Below are 14,604 nucleotides of genomic sequence, written 5' to 3'. Positions count from 1 at the left end.
CGTGTGCCACCACCGCCCGGCTTTTAATTAATTTTTTGAGACCAAGTATTCCTTGATGGCCTGGAGCTCCATATGTAGTCCAAGCTGGCCTTGAACTCACAGAGATCTGCCTCTCTCTGCTGCCCAAGTACTAGGATTTAAGGCATCTCCCACCTCCCCCAGTCCTCCCCAAGCCAAATTATTACACTGAAGGAAACTGTTTACTCCTTTATTATTTCTGTTTTCTCTTTAAAGACAGGCTTACTATGTAGTTCAGCCTAGTCGGCCTACAAAGTTACCAAGGATCCTCCAGCCTCATTCTCTCGAGTGCTGGGGTTCCAAGTCTGTGTCATGTCCAGTTCTATTTTACTTTTTATTGTGCTCATTAACGGTCTAGAAGAGGAAGTCATTGAAAATGCCACTACCACAAGGCTTACGAGTGCAAATTAGCCAGCTGAACTTTCTCCATCTGAGATACAGTCCGTAAAGAGCCACCATAATACAGGAGAAATTCAGCTATATGGACTCAATTTGCTTCCGGACTTTTTCAAGAGCCTTTCTGTCCAGTTGTCGCTGACGAACGATGACAAGGCAGGCGAAGACTAAAGCTACAGCCACCACGACGCCTTCAAATTTCCAGAATAAGTGTTGTTCCAGTAGAGCCGAACGGCAGCTGAGGGTAGAAAAGGACAGTCACTCCCAGGGAAAGTCAGTTTCTCTTAATTACCGTTCTCCACGGCAGCCCACCCAAAACACTATCTGAAAATAAGAGAAACTAGTTAGTCATGTCTGTAGTCTCTGATGACACAAACAGAGCAGCATTAACCAGTTTGATTGCTTTTTTTTTTTTTTTTTTTCTGATAAAGTTTCACTGGGCGCTGGTGGTGGTGGTCCATGCCTTTAATCCCAGCACTGGGGAGGCAAAGGTAGAGATCTCTGTGAGTTCAAAGCCAGCCTGGACTACACAGCAAGTTCTAGGAGAGCCAGATCCATACAAAGAAACCCTATCTCAAAAATAAAACAAACAAAAAAGTCTCAGGTAGATCAAGCTGGCCTTGAACTCCCAACTCCCCTGCCTCCACTTCCCAAATGTTAGGATTACAAAGTGTACTACCACGCCCAGCTCTTCTTCCTTTTTTAAAAAGTTACATTTGTTTTTTATATTTTGTGTGTGCATACTCATGCCAAGGAAGAGGTTGCCATTGTCCCTGTCTGAAAACACACACAAACACACACACACAACCAGTTAGAAGACAACTTGCTGAAATGAGTTCTATACTTCTAGCATCTGAATTCTGAGGTTCAAACTCAAGTTGCTGTAGATTTATTTAATTTATATGTATGACTGTTTTCATGCATGTATGTATATGTACCATGTGTGTGCTTAATGCCTAAGGAGGCCAAAAGAGGGTGCTGGCAGATACCTGGGAACTGGAGTCAGACCAACTTTGTAGGTGCTGAGAACTGAAACAGGGTTCTCTGCAATAGTGCTAAGTGCCTTTAATCACTGAAGCATCTAATCAGGCTCTCTTAGAAATATGTCTGCCTCTGCCTTCTGAGAGTGCTGAGATGTGTGTTATCACACCTGGCTTTGCTGCTTGCTTACTTGAGAATAGGTACTTATGATATAGCCGTGGCCTACTAAACTGCTCCCCTACATAGACCAGGCTGGTGTTGATCTGAGCCTGCTTCTGCCTCCTGAGAGCTGAGATTCAAGGAATAACCCACCCCACGACCCCAGCACTTTACTAATGGGCTACATTCCCCATGCCCTGACCAAATTATTTGATCAGAGAATCTAACCAATAACATAGTGCTGAAGACTGGGGTTAGGAACTAGGGGTAATTTGGCTCACCTCTCCTCCTCTGCCAAACTACACCAAGACTGGGAGATAGCTTCCTAATATAATAGGATCAGAAGAGGTTATGATAGAACCTAGTGGGGAAACCTCCACTCAATTTCTAATCCAGTGTGCACCCAAAGAATCACGAAAAGGCCTTGATGTAATTGCACGAGGTAGTTTAATGACAGAGCTCCAGACCGACATGCATCCCACACAGGAGATAACGGATGTCGGCCCCGAGGCTCGAAAGCTAGGGGTTTTTATGTGGTAAGGGGCTTAGGAGTGTGGAATTCAGCATAGCGACACACTATTGGCTTATTTAAACATCAGCAGAAAAATTACATGTCCGTGCAGGGTGTCAGAGTTCTGTGAGTTGTTGACACAGTTCAGATAGCCCTGTTATGTCCTCACATTCCTCTTTATCTTATGGTCACGCTGTTCCCAGGAATGTTTTAACTACGGGGCATACCCGGGTTTGTTTTTCTTTTTTCTCAGCCCCAGGCAGCCTCTAGGCTCACAAACAACCACAATTTCTGAGTACTTTATATGACTTACAGGTCTTGAAATTTCATCTTTCTTTCAGTTACCACAGGGTAGAGAAACAACTCGTACCTTCTGAATTCATTCCTCTTAGACGAGCTGCATGTGATTTTTTCCACATACCCTGTAGAACCACACTCAGGTGTTGTTTTCTACGAAAAGAAATATCCAAAAGCACGTTAGGAAGAAGAAAAAAACAGAAGGCCTGCTGTCCAGAAAGAGCCAGAGCTGGCGGACAGACAGCACAGAGCTAATAGATGGTGGAGGTGGTTGGTAGAAGGAGGAACAATTAGGACATAAGGAGAAATTCCAGAATTTATTATGTATTAAAAATTATGGTGAGGCTATGCTGGGGCCTGGCAAACACAGAAGTGGATGTTCACAGTCAGCATTGGATGGAACACAGGGCCCCCAATGGAGGAGCTAGAGAAAGTACCCAAGGAGCTAAAGGGATCTGCAACCCTATAGGTGGAACAACAATATGAACTAACCAGTACCCCCCCGGAGCTCGTGTCTCTAGCTGCATATGAATCAGAAGATGGCCTAGTTAGCCATCAGTGGAAAGAGAGGCCCATCTATGTGGTGGGAAGAGAGAAAGTTGTCCTCTGACTTCGGTGGCACATGACCCACAGAAAACGAATACAATGTTCAAAACCAGCCTGGCCTACATGGTCAGTTGTTCCAGACCAGACAGTGCTATATAGTGAGACACTGTCTCAAAATAAAATAAATAAATAAATAAATAAAATGAGGGCTGGAGATAAGGCTCAGTGGTGAAGAACACTGGTTGCTGGTTGCTCTTAGAGAGGACAGGGTTCCATTCCCAGCACCCACATTGGGACTCAATCTTTTCTGATTCTAGATCTGATGACCTCTTCTGGATTTTTAGGGCATCTCTCACACACACCCCAAATACATATGCAAGCAAGCAAAATACCTATATACATAAAATGAAACAGACAAAAAAAAAGATTTGAACATAACCTAAGAGTCTGGGAAGAAAGAAGGAAGACACATTAATGGCATGCTTTTTGTTTTGTTTTGGTTTGGTTTTGGTTTGGTTTGGTTTTTCGAGACAGGGTTTCTCTATGTAGCCCTCACTCTGTAGACCAGGCTGGCCTCGAACTCAGAAATCCTCCTGCCTCTGCCTCCCAAGTGCTGGGAATAAAGGCGTGCACCACCACTGCCCGGCCATTAATGGAATGCTTACCAAAACAACAAACAACCCAAATACTCACAATCTGGAAGTTAGAACATGGAGTACACTCTTCAGTCACCACAAACTCTTCTGCCAACCAACATGGCGAAGTTGAAGTGCTCACTAAAAGGAGAGAGAGAAAAACGGCCAGCCGAAGACCATTCAAAAAACATTTCTCTCAAAGGCTCTGCCCATCTAGCTTCCCAACACAGTGCTTGCCCTCATTCCATGTGGCACCTTATTTTTCTGTGTTCTGGGTATACTAAAAAGACATTAGAAACAAGCCATAAAGGTACAGGGTTCTCGGGCAATCACCCACCTGATAGCTTCTCCTCGCGCACCGGAGCCTCTGCCTCGCTGCAGGTAGGGGAAGGGGGTAAGAACAACAGTGAGCTCGCAGAAGACAGCGCATACCCACTTTGGACGTCTGTGGATGAAGTGTCCCGGTTTCTGGGGGCGTAGACTATGGGGTTCGCCTGCGATCTCCTTTTCTCTCCCCAGTACCCACTTACCAGAGTTTTAAGGTGAAAGCGCACAGCAGCCAACAGAGGTGGCCGGCCCGGGGGAGGCCACGCCTCCCCGCGCCCGCGAGCATGGAGCGGTCAGGGTCGCACTTGTTGCAGCAGACTTCCCTGAGGTTCCAGCTCCGAGCAGCCAGATGCCAGAGTTCTCAGTCTGGGCCAACTAGAGCGCTTTAGGAACGGCCTCGTGACCACAGCGAGAATAATCCATGCGGGTGTCTTGGCTAGAAGCTCGAGGTCTTTGTGGGGACGCAGGCGTCCGGGAGAAGGGTACGCGGGTCCGGACCTAGTGCCCGTGCCCCTCGGCCTCGGTCTCGGGAGCGGCCATCTTGCTCGCGGAGGCTCCTGGTTCCGGCACTGGCGACGCCGACTCTTCCCGGGTGCTCTCGTCTGTTTGCTGCTGTTGTCGTTCCGGACTCGGTGGCAACTGCATCTCACTGCGTTTGCGCAGGATCACGCGACTCTTCAGCTGGGCGCCGCGCGGCAGTGTGGTCCTTGTAGTGTTTGCAGAGCCGGCGGGACCGGTGGTAGAGGCGATCTCGTTTGTTCTGGGTTCGCTTCTCCCTGATAACACACCTGCTTGTCTGTTTAGAACCAGGAGAGCGGGGAGGAATAAAAGGGGGCCAAATGCCGCTCTGTCTGTACTTGGGTCCTTCATCAAAACTTTGGGCTCACCATTAGGCTCTTGACACCTTTCCCATTTCTGGCTTAACACCCTGGCCAACTTTGGCACGCACCTTGGGTTCCGGAAATCTGATGGGAGGAGAAACTGCATCGCATTTGAAACTTGCTCTTGCATCTTGAAACTTGCGACTCTACGCCAATGAACGGTGTCTGTTTCCCCTTCTGTGAGTGTGAAACTGCTTCGCAGAGCTATTCCTTTGAAAAACCTCAGGAGTTCTCACCTCTCCCTTGCTCCTACAAATAAGGAAATGATCTCAAGGCTAAGAACACAGATTTTTAATATTTATTTGGTTGGTTGGTTGATATTTATTTTTTTATTTTATGTTGCTGTTGTTGTTATTATTATTATTTTGAGGAAGGGTTTCTCTGTGCAGCTCTGTCTGTCCTGGAACTTGTTTTGTAGACCAAGCTGGCTTCAAGACCCGAGAGCTGGGATTAAAGGCCTGTCACCTCTTTACCTGATTAGAGCGTAGAGATTTTAAATTGAAAGTATTATTGGAACTAGATTTAGGAGCTTGTCAGCGACTCGATTGGTGGTGTGGTGGCTCAAGCCTTTAGTCCTAGTACTCAGGAGGTAGGTAGAGTTTGAGACCAGCCTTGTCAACATAGCAAGTTTCAGGCCAGCCAGAATTAGATGATGACAGAATTGAATTTCTGTCCAGAAAGAAACAAAGAAAGGAAGAAAGAAAAAAAAAAGTAAGAAGAAAGAGAGAAAAAAAAAAATCTGTTCTTCTGAAGAGGTGACTCAGTAGTTAAGAGCCTAGATGTTCTTCCAGAGGATCCAGGTTTGATTTCCAGCGCCCACAGGGACTCACAGCTACAGTTAGTTGCAGGAGATCGCACACACTCTTTTGTACACCACAGGTACCAGGCATGCACAGGATGTACACCAAAGCGTGCGCACACACACACATGAAATAATTTTTTTTTTAATAAAAAAATTCTTCCCTGGGATGTGACTAAGATGTTAATCTTGCTGGGCATGGTGGCACAGCCCTTGAATGCCAGCACTCAGGGGGCAGAGGCAGGTAGATCTTTGAATTTGAAGCCAGCCTGGTCTACAGAGTAAGTTCCAGGACCACTAGGACTAATCAGAGAAACCATGTTTAGAAAAACAAAACAAGAAGCTGGTATTTTCCTTGGGGGTCACTGTCTTTTTGCTGCTTGAATTTAAGGCAGGGTCTTAATGTGGAGCACTGGTTGCCCTTCAGCCTGTAGCAGTTCTGCCTTTGCCTCCTAAATGGCGACTCCAGAGTAAACGAGACCCTATCTCAAAAACTAAGTAAATCAATGAAGTAAAAAGAGATAAATAGGGCTGGAGAGATGGCTCAGCAGCTAAGAGCACTGACTGGTCTTCCAGAGGTCCTGAGTTCAAATCCCAGCAACCACATGGTGGCTCACAACCGCCCGTAGTGAAATCTGATGCCCTCTTCTGGTGTGTCTGAAGTCAGCTACAGTGTACTTAAGATATAATAAATAAACCGGTCGTGGTGGCGCACGCCTTTAATCCCAGCACTCGGGAGGCAGAGGCAGGTGGATTTCTGAGTTCGAGGCCAGCCTGGTCTACAAAGTGAGCTCCAGGACAGCCAGGGCTATACAGAGAAACCCTGTCTCGAAAAACAAAAAAAAAATAAAATAATAAAATAAAATAATAATAATAATAAATAAATATTTTAACAAATAAATAAATAAAAAGAGATAAATAATCCCAGATTTGAGGTAGACCAAATGTGCCAAAGTTTATCTAGAGCCTAGCGTTAGTGGCACATTCCTTTATTTCCAGCATTTGGAAGGCAGAGGCAAGTGGGTCTCTGAGTTCAAGGCTAGCCTCCTCTACAGAGCAAATTCCAAGACAGCCAGAGATGCACAGAGAAACCTTGTTGGAAGGGAGGGAAGGAAGGAGAGGAGAGGGAGAGAGGGAGGAAGGAAGGAAGGAAGGAAGGAAGGGAGGGAAGGAGGGAGGGACTTTACTGAGGCAGTATCTCACAGGGCCACAGCTGTGTCATTTTGGAAGTTAATCTGATTTTCTGTGTTACTCAGAAAAGTGTGGCTGTCCCTTTTCTATCTCTGTTTTAAGCATGTTTTCTCAAATACTTTGGACATCTTACTTTTCCTAAAGCTCCTGTCCCCACCATGTGGCAGCTTGTCCATGCAGACTCAAACAAAAGAGCATTTCCGCCCTACGCTGAATCTTACAGCACTGTCTGCCCCAGGAAACATTTAACCCTAATAAAATTGCCCTTGAACTTAAGGGGAAGCAGGCAAGTTTTCCCCCATAAGTGAGAGCTCTGTCTCAAAAATCTTTATGTTGTGTGGGTTCATGTGAGTGCTTTTGTGCCTCCGTGTGCTTGTGGAGGTCCAGGAACAACTTTCTAGAAGTTTCTTTTTAGCTTAGGGCAGGATCTTTTTCCCGAGCTATGTTCTTCCTAGCAATTCTCCTGTTTCCACATCCCACCTCCTCTAGGAGTGCTGTGGTTGTAGATGTGACTCAGCACCTGGCTCTTTACAAGGTTGGGCCAGCCTGTGCCCTCCGACCCTATGTCTTGTCTGAAATTCATGTTATGAGGCTTCCTGGCTGACACTTTACCCATCTTCTGAGCAGTTCATTTTGTTTATTGAAGGCCACATATCATTGTGTAGTGCAGGCTGAGATAAACGGATGAGGTATGGGATTCACATGGATGAGACAAGACTAAGCCATGTCAGGAAACAGTCTCAAAGAGGACAATAAAAGAGAGTGAAAGAGGGTAAAATACAGTCAGGGTCAGTGTATCCAGCCTGAACTTACTGATTTTTGTGCGTCTATAGGATTTTCTCCTTTATTTTTCAGGAATTAAATATTGTTTATGTCACAGCACTTGGGAGGCAGGAGGACCACTGCAAGTTCAAGGCCAGCCTGATCTACATTGTGAGACCTCATGTGGTAGTCTGAATGAGAACAGCCTCTGTAAGCACATATATTTGACTGATTGGTCTCTAGTTGTTAGAACATTTTGGTAAGGATTAGGGGGTGTGGCCTAGGTGTGTCATTGGGGATGGCTTTGAGGTTTCAAAAGCCACACTATGTCCAGTTAGCTTTCTCTGCCTTGTGCTTGTGAATCATCACACAGACCTCACTGCTACTGCTCTAGAGCCATTCCTGCCTGCTTGTTTCCATGTTCCCTACCTTGATGGCCACGGACTCCCAACACTCTGAAACTGCAAGCAAGCCACTAATGAACTCAAATTCTTTTTTTTTTTTTTTTGGTTTTTCAAGACAGGGTTTCTCTGTATAGCCCTGGCTATACCACCCGGCGAACTCAAATTCTCAAGTTGCCTTGGTCAAGATGTGCAACTGGACTTTTGGCTACTTTGTGGGTTCTTTTTCTTACATCCTCACCCACCCCTCTTCTGCCCTTTCAACCTCTAACACTAGGTAAGAGAAATGAAAGGATAGAGGGGCAAGGGGACAACAATATGATACTGTTAGACTACTTCCTGTAATTAGGGGCATCAAGTTCCTTGAAGCAAGTTTGATCTTCACTATTGTTATATCTAATTTCTTATCTCTTAATAGTGTCTAAGCACCAGCTGGCCAACAGCCTCTTGATTGGGGCTCTAGCATTTACATATCCTCTGAAAAGTCCCAGAATTCCAAATATCACACACCGGCAAAAACCATCTGCAGCTGGCAAAATCACACCCCTGCTAGAGCTCGAGGCAAATCATAGGCAGCTGCTGTGAAGCTGCCTCATAGCCCACACCTGGGATTAAAACAAAAACATCCTTATAATATTTCTGTGTTTTTAAAGAAACCAAAATTCTCACTACAATGGTCTCTTCACGGCAGTAGAAAAGTAACAAAGATACCCAGTTGCAGGAAATCAAAAAGAGGAGAGATGAAGACAGCTCAACAGGGAAACGTCTTGGCCATGCAAGCCTGATCACCTGAGTCTAGTCCTCGGGAGGAGCAAGCTGGTCCCCAGGAGCTGGCTCCCACATTTAAACATGCAGTCATCTAACAATAACAGAAATAAACATTTATATTTTTTTTAGACAAGTCTTGCTATTATAGTCCTAGATGGCCTGAAATTCACAGAGATCCGCCTACTTCTGCTTTCTGAGTACTGGGATTAAAGGCCTGAGCCACCATGCTTGGCAAAAACAAAACAAAACAACAACAAACAAACAAACAAACAAAAAAACCCAAGAAGAGCCATTTTTCTTTTAAAAGTTCGTCTACTTCTCTGTCTACCTGTGCCATCCAGAAGCTGTTCAGTGTTTAGTGATTATTGTCTGGTACAAAGCAAAGGCTCAGTAAATACAAGCAAGTCAATCTCTCCTGTCTCTCTTCCCTTTCTTTTTCTTCCTGTTTGTTTGTTTGTTTGTTTCGAGACAGGGTTTCTCTGTGTAGCCCTGGCTATCCTGGAACTCACTCTGTAGACCAGGCTGGCCTCGAACTCAGAAATCTGCCTGCCTCTGCCTCCCAAGTGCTGGGAATAAAGGCGTGCGCCATCACTGCCTGGCCCCTCCTTTCAAATTGTGAAAAAAAGGTTGTTTGTAACAAAAGATGACAAGCCCATGATTGGCCAATATTTCCTAAGTCTCACCCACCGTATAAAAGACTCTTTACTGTAGTAAAGTGATACCAAATCTCCTTACTCTTCTCTACCTGGTAAAGCTTTGTTTCCAAAGTCTTGCTGCGTCCCCAATACCGACCCGCACTCGCAGCTGACCCTTTCCCTCTTTCTCTCATTTCCTTTTTTGGAGATTCATTTGAAACTCGTCAATCATTTTTTTTTTGTTTGTTTGTTTGTTTTGTTTTTTTTGGGGTGTTTTTTTTTGAGACAGTTTCTCTGTATAGCCCCGGCTGTCCTGGAACTCATTTTGTAGACCAGGCTGGCCTGGAACTCAGAAATCTGCCTGCCTCTGCCTCCCAAGTGTTGGGATTAAAGGCGTGCGCCACCACGCCCAGCCTCATCAATCTTAAAAGATTCTGAAGCTGAGCTCCCAGCAGAGGTGAGGCCAAGTCAGTCACCTCTTGACACTGGAACAAAACCTAAGTGAACTTTCAGTTTGGGTTGCTGCCCACTGTTTTTTTACAAAAAGAAATCAGCTTGCCAGGTTACTCTCACCTTGTTCATGTATTTCTTTGTGCAACACTGAGAATACTCTAACAAAAGCAGCTAACAGTGCCCAACACCTAAGTTGACTACATCAGAATCAAAGATGTCCCACATCTCCTTGGATAAACCATACTAAGTGCTGCTGTTTACTGAAGCCTGGTTCAAATCCTTTGTCTTTGGGTTACTGTGTGCTTAACGCAAGGTTCCGTCCACTCTTGTAGTCCTTGGGAACCCACAGTGGAAACAGGATGTCCGTCCTTCAGGCTGCCCCATGCTGTTTTCATCACTGGTGAGAGTTGGGGCAAGGAAGGGGAACCCAGCCACATTCAGGTGAACCAATATCTTGACGTGACAAAAATAGGATTTGCGTGAAGAGCAATTCTGACAATAATGAAAGTAATGCAAATGGGACATTCATGCAAAACAGTGGCCTTTAATACTAACAAAGACCTTGTAGAGTGAGGGACCCTCAGAGTAGTGCTGAGCCAGCCTCTCAGGACCCTAACCCTGAACCAGGAACGGAGAGATCAGCATGTTGACATTAATGTTGGACTGTCCAAGACCTGAGCCATTCATTTCTTCTTCCTTTCCTCTTCTCAAATCCCTTCTGTTCACCTTTCACATCCTTGGTTCCTCCCCCTCCTTTCCCTGCCCCTTTCTTCTGTCCCATCCTCGCCTTCGCCATCTCCTTATTCCCCTCATCTCCCCCTTGAGGTGCCACCACAGTTCTCCCATCTGCAATCCCTCAGTCCGACTCCCTCAGGTCTAGCCTCCAGGTTCAGGGTGAATAGGAGGCAAGAAATGCTCTCAGCCTAACAAGCACTTGTTGTTGTTCTTCTTGTCAGATGTTTTTAGGTCGGTGCTTGAGGGCTTACTGTTGGTTCCCTAGAATTAGGAAGGTAGAAAGATCAGGTGTGTGAAGGGCTGGTGGAAGAATTGTCTATAAACTCAGGGCCCCCCACCCCCACCTTTTCCCACCCCCTCATCCCTTAACCCTACCCCCACTTTATGGGAAATCTTTGGCATTGTTCCTCCTCCTCAATCGTCTTTTTTTAATGAGACAAGGTTTCTTTGTGTAGCCCTGGCTGTCTAGACACTCCTGCTGTAGACCAGGCTGACCTTGACCTCAGAGATCAGCCTGCCTCGGCCTCCCTAGTGCTGGCATTAAAGGTGTTCTCCAGGGCTGGAGAGATGGCTCAGCGATTAAGAGCACTGACTGCTCTTCTGAAGGTTTTGAGTTCAAATCCCAGCAACCACATGGTGGCTTACAACCATCCTTAATGAGATCTGATGCCCTCTTCTGGTGTGTCTGAAGACAGCTACAGTACTTAGATATAATAGACAGTACTTAGATATAATAATAAAGACATAATATAATAATGAAGACAGTACTTAGATATAATAATAAAGAAATCTAAAAAAAAAAAGGTGTTCTCCACAGGTACTTTTGAGTTTAGACAGAGAAGTGGAGGATGAACATGAACTCCTGGTCCTTCTGCCAGCACCTCTCGGTGCTGGGACCATAGGTGTGCAGTACCACACTCCACTTCAGTTCTTGCAGACACGCGCAGTGGTACTCAGCCGAGTAGAACCAACTCACCGATCTCCTGCCTCCTGTCTTGAGCAAGATGTCACGGGCCAGGGAACTGAAAGCCTAAAGGGGAAACTGGTCAGCCCAGGTTGAAGGAGGGGATGAAACTATTAGTATCTTTTATCTCTCGGAGGATGGCTCTCACCTCATCCACATTCACACTGGATTTGGCACTCGTCTCAAAAAATCGGATTCTGTGCTCTCGAGCCAACTGTAGGGGATGAGGTAGGAAGGAGAGCGCTGGATAAAGGCAGAAGCAAAGCACTCAGCAATGCTTCCTCCTCACTTGGGTCTCCCAGCCCTGCAGTAAACAGCCCAGCCTCACTCACCTTCTCCGCCTGCTCTCTCTGCACCTGCCGCTTGGCCTCCATGTCACACTTGTTTCCCAGCAGGAGGCGCTCCACTCCCGCAGAGGCATTCTGAAGACAGCAAAACAAGCAGAAGGTAGAGCTTTCTTTAGAAAGCTGAGGCAGGAGGATTGCTGTGAGCTCAAGACCTGTTAAGTTTCACACCAGCTGGGGCTACTACAGAGTGAGAGACCCTGTCTCAAGAAGAAAACAAAAACAAGCTAGGCAGTGGTGGCGCATGCCTTTAATCCCAGCACTTGGGAGGCAGAGGCAGGCTGATTTCTGAGTTCGAGGTCAGCCTGATCTGCAGAGTGAATTCCAGGACAGTCAGGGCTACACAGAGAAACCCTGTCTCAAAACAAAACAAAACAAAACCCAAAAACAAACAAGCAAACAAAAAACCAAAGGATGGTTTGGGGCAGGAGAAGGCTCAGCAGTTAGAAGCACTGGGTGTTCTTCCAGAGAACCTGGGTTCAACTGGTGGCTCAAAACCATCTGTCACTCCAGTCCTAGGAGTCCACTACCCTCTTCTGACTTATGAGGGCACCACCAGGCTCTTGGCACAGATGTACACACAGGCAAAACACCCACACACATAAAATTAAACCTGAAGTCTGCCCATTCTAACACCCCAACACCCTTCAGGGGCTACTTTGTTCCCTTATTTCTTTTGGAGGTATCTTACCTCTTTGATGCTTTTCATCCAGTTCTGAATATTCTCGAAGGATTTCTCATCTGTGATGTCATATACGAGGATAATGCCCTAAGGGATGGCAAAGTTCACCTTGGCCCATATCTGTTGACCTCTAAGTGACCATCCAAGTCTGGTCCATGGGTCTAAGCACAGGCAACATGGGGCTATCTGTAATGTGCTCTGTGCCCTCCTTCTTTATCCCTGCATGCTCACAACCCTCTGTGCTCATGAAGCTATGACTTTAGCCCATGTCCGGACCCACACCTCATACCATGGCTCCACGGTAATAGGCGGTAGTTATTGTCTTGAATCGTTCTTGGCCAGCAGTGTCCCTGAAGCAAAAGTTTTCACAGAGTGAGACAGAAGCAAGAAGTCTCCAAGGGGGGAGTCTTTTCCTAAGGACTCAACTTTTGCAACACTGGAGGTGGAGGCTGAAAGGAAAAGACTCAGGAAACCGTGAAGGGGAACGGGAGAAGGACGGTTGGGTTGCTATTCAGAGGCTCCAGGCCTGGGAAACAGGATGTCTCCTGTTTACTCAGAGATGCCAAGTGCCATCTTAAGTATCACCTTATGTGTGTGTGTGTCATCCTAGCTGGCCCTCACTGTATCACTGTGAGGCATGGCTCACTGTCCCCAGTTTTTATAAATGCAGCAAATGCTCGGAGGGAGGCTGGGTAACTAATGAAGGCCATGCAGAAGGGAAGGGGCAGCACCAGGGTTGAGACCCTATCTGCTGCTGCTTATCTGTCACACAAGAATGCTTCAGAAAAACCTCATAGTGCCTCAGTGTCCATGGTGTCTCCAGCCTCCTTGAGACAGTCAGGCTACATCTCTGTATGTGAGCTGTGCTGGAGAGAACTTTTACATTTATTATTATTGTGTGTACACGTGTGTGTGTGTGTGTGTGTGTGTGTGTGTGTTTCAAATAGGGTCTCTCTACATAGCCCTGGCTGTTCTAGAACACACCCTGTAGACCAGGCTGACCTCAAACTCACAGAGATCACTTGCCTCTGTTTCTGGAGTGCTGGGACTCAAAGCATGTCCTAGCGTTTACACCCAGGTAGCTCTCTAAAATTTATTGAGAGCAATAGACTGGGAGTCAAATTTGTAATTCTACAACTTGTCTTTTAATCACTTAGAACCTGTTTCTACATCGTAGCTCAAAAGACATTTGTTTTCAAGTCCAGAGAATGCTCTGGGTGAGGAAAAGACACAAACAAACTGAAAGTGGGCCACCAGGAAGAGAGATGCAAGGCCAGCTGATAGCTGACTAAGCAAAATGGATAAATTAGGAGATGTACTGGATCAGGGGGAGAGGGGGGGTGAAGGAAAGAAAGCAAAACAGAAAGACCAACATGGTGCCCCATGCCTGTAACACCAGGACACAGGACATGGGAACTAATAAAGGGCTTTCTTTCTCAGCTACATTAGTGAGTTCCAGGCCCTCCTGGGCTGCATGAGACTTTGTCTAAAAAACAAAACAAAACACCCCCAAACCACAAACTAAACTGAAGAGAGAAAAGGTAAGGAAGAAGAAGGGGGAGGGGTGGGGGAGGGGTGGGGGTGGGTCAAAGGGCAGTCTGGCTGGGGACTGGGCAGCTCACTCACCACACTTGCAGTTTGATCCTCTTCCCCTCTATGTCCACGGTTCGGATCTTGAAATCAATTCCTGGGGTGAAGGGTGTGAAGGCAGGTAAGCATGTGTGGAAAGTATGGTGGGGGAGAGTGGGGGGCTGCACCAGTAACTGCTGGTACTCAGGCACTCGAGGTAGTGACCTTGCTGGATGTGGAGCCAGGAGGGAGAGCTTTTCCACAGCTTTATTCCTATGGTAAGCATTACTGTTTCTCCTCAGATTTCACGACGTTTTGGAGAAAAGTTATGAAACTCTTCAGCTGGGTTAAAAGCATGCCATCTGACAACTTTCCCTTCCATCTCTACCTCACCTTCCCATCCCTCTTCCCCCTCCTCCCCGAAAAGACACTACTGGTCCTCCACCCGCCCTGCTAGCCCTTCAGGGTAGAGAGGAATGAGAGGGCAGCTGATTGAGTCTATGTGAATTAACTAGTGAGCTAAGCTTGGAAGTGACGGGGGTGGGGGGTG

The 14,604-nt window shown here is 46.4% G+C and overlaps 2 protein-coding genes across 3 annotated transcripts in view; both read right to left on the bottom strand.

Annotated features, from left to right (window-relative positions):
- Positions 1-194: 194 nt before the first annotated feature.
- On the bottom strand, positions 195-4,544 carry Jtb (jumping translocation breakpoint). The gene is made up of 5 exons (XM_021158417.2): positions 4,074-4,544; positions 3,881-3,918; positions 3,602-3,684; positions 2,436-2,515; positions 195-652 (listed from the first exon to the last, which is right to left on the bottom strand). Exons 1-5 carry the CDS (start codon positions 4,154-4,156, stop codon positions 496-498), a joined length of 441 nt encoding a protein of 146 aa, XP_021014076.1. The 5' UTR covers positions 4,157-4,544; the 3' UTR covers positions 195-495.
- Positions 4,545-9,870: 5,326 nt separating this feature from the next.
- Positions 9,871-14,604, bottom strand: part of Rab13 (RAB13, member RAS oncogene family) — a 12,615-nt gene continuing 7,881 nt past the window's right edge. For both annotated transcript variants that reach the window (XM_021158102.1, XM_021158101.2), the window contains exons 2-8: positions 14,112-14,172; positions 12,775-12,835; positions 12,495-12,572; positions 11,792-11,881; positions 11,608-11,673; positions 11,472-11,525; positions 9,871-10,756 (exon numbers count right to left, since the gene is read on the bottom strand). In XM_021158102.1, coding sequence (XP_021013761.1) covers positions 10,679-10,756; positions 11,472-11,525; positions 11,608-11,673; positions 11,792-11,881; positions 12,495-12,572; positions 12,775-12,777 — 369 coding nt within the window. In that variant the 5' untranslated portion in view covers positions 12,778-12,835; positions 14,112-14,172 and the 3' untranslated portion in view covers positions 9,871-10,678. The remainder of the gene's footprint in view (positions 10,757-11,471; positions 11,526-11,607; positions 11,674-11,791; positions 11,882-12,494; positions 12,573-12,774; positions 12,836-14,111; positions 14,173-14,604) is intronic.

This window comes from Mus caroli, chromosome 3 (genome assembly GCF_900094665.2).
Source record: "Mus caroli chromosome 3, CAROLI_EIJ_v1.1, whole genome shotgun sequence".
NCBI classification, from domain to species: Eukaryota; Metazoa; Chordata; class Mammalia; order Rodentia; family Muridae; genus Mus; species Mus caroli.
The sequence above is the reverse complement of the archived record's forward strand: the minus strand, read 5'-3'. Positions and strand labels throughout refer to the sequence as shown.

What these genes read in the sequence shown, in the direction of transcription:
- Jtb (XM_021158417.2), bottom strand. Translation starts at nt 4,156, where the DNA reads ATGCTCGCGGGCGCGGGGAGGCGTGGCCTCCCCCGGGCCGGCCACCTC. An exon ending in GCTTTCACCTTAAAACTCTG is followed by an intron (nt 3,919 to 4,073) that starts GTAAGTGGGTAC and finishes CCCTACCTGCAG; the next exon opens with CGAGGCAGAGGCTCCGGTGC. An exon ending in AAGAGGAATGAATTCAGAAG is followed by an intron (nt 653 to 2,435) that starts GTACGAGTTGTT and finishes TTCTACCCTCAG; the next exon opens with CTGCCGTTCGGCTCTACTGG.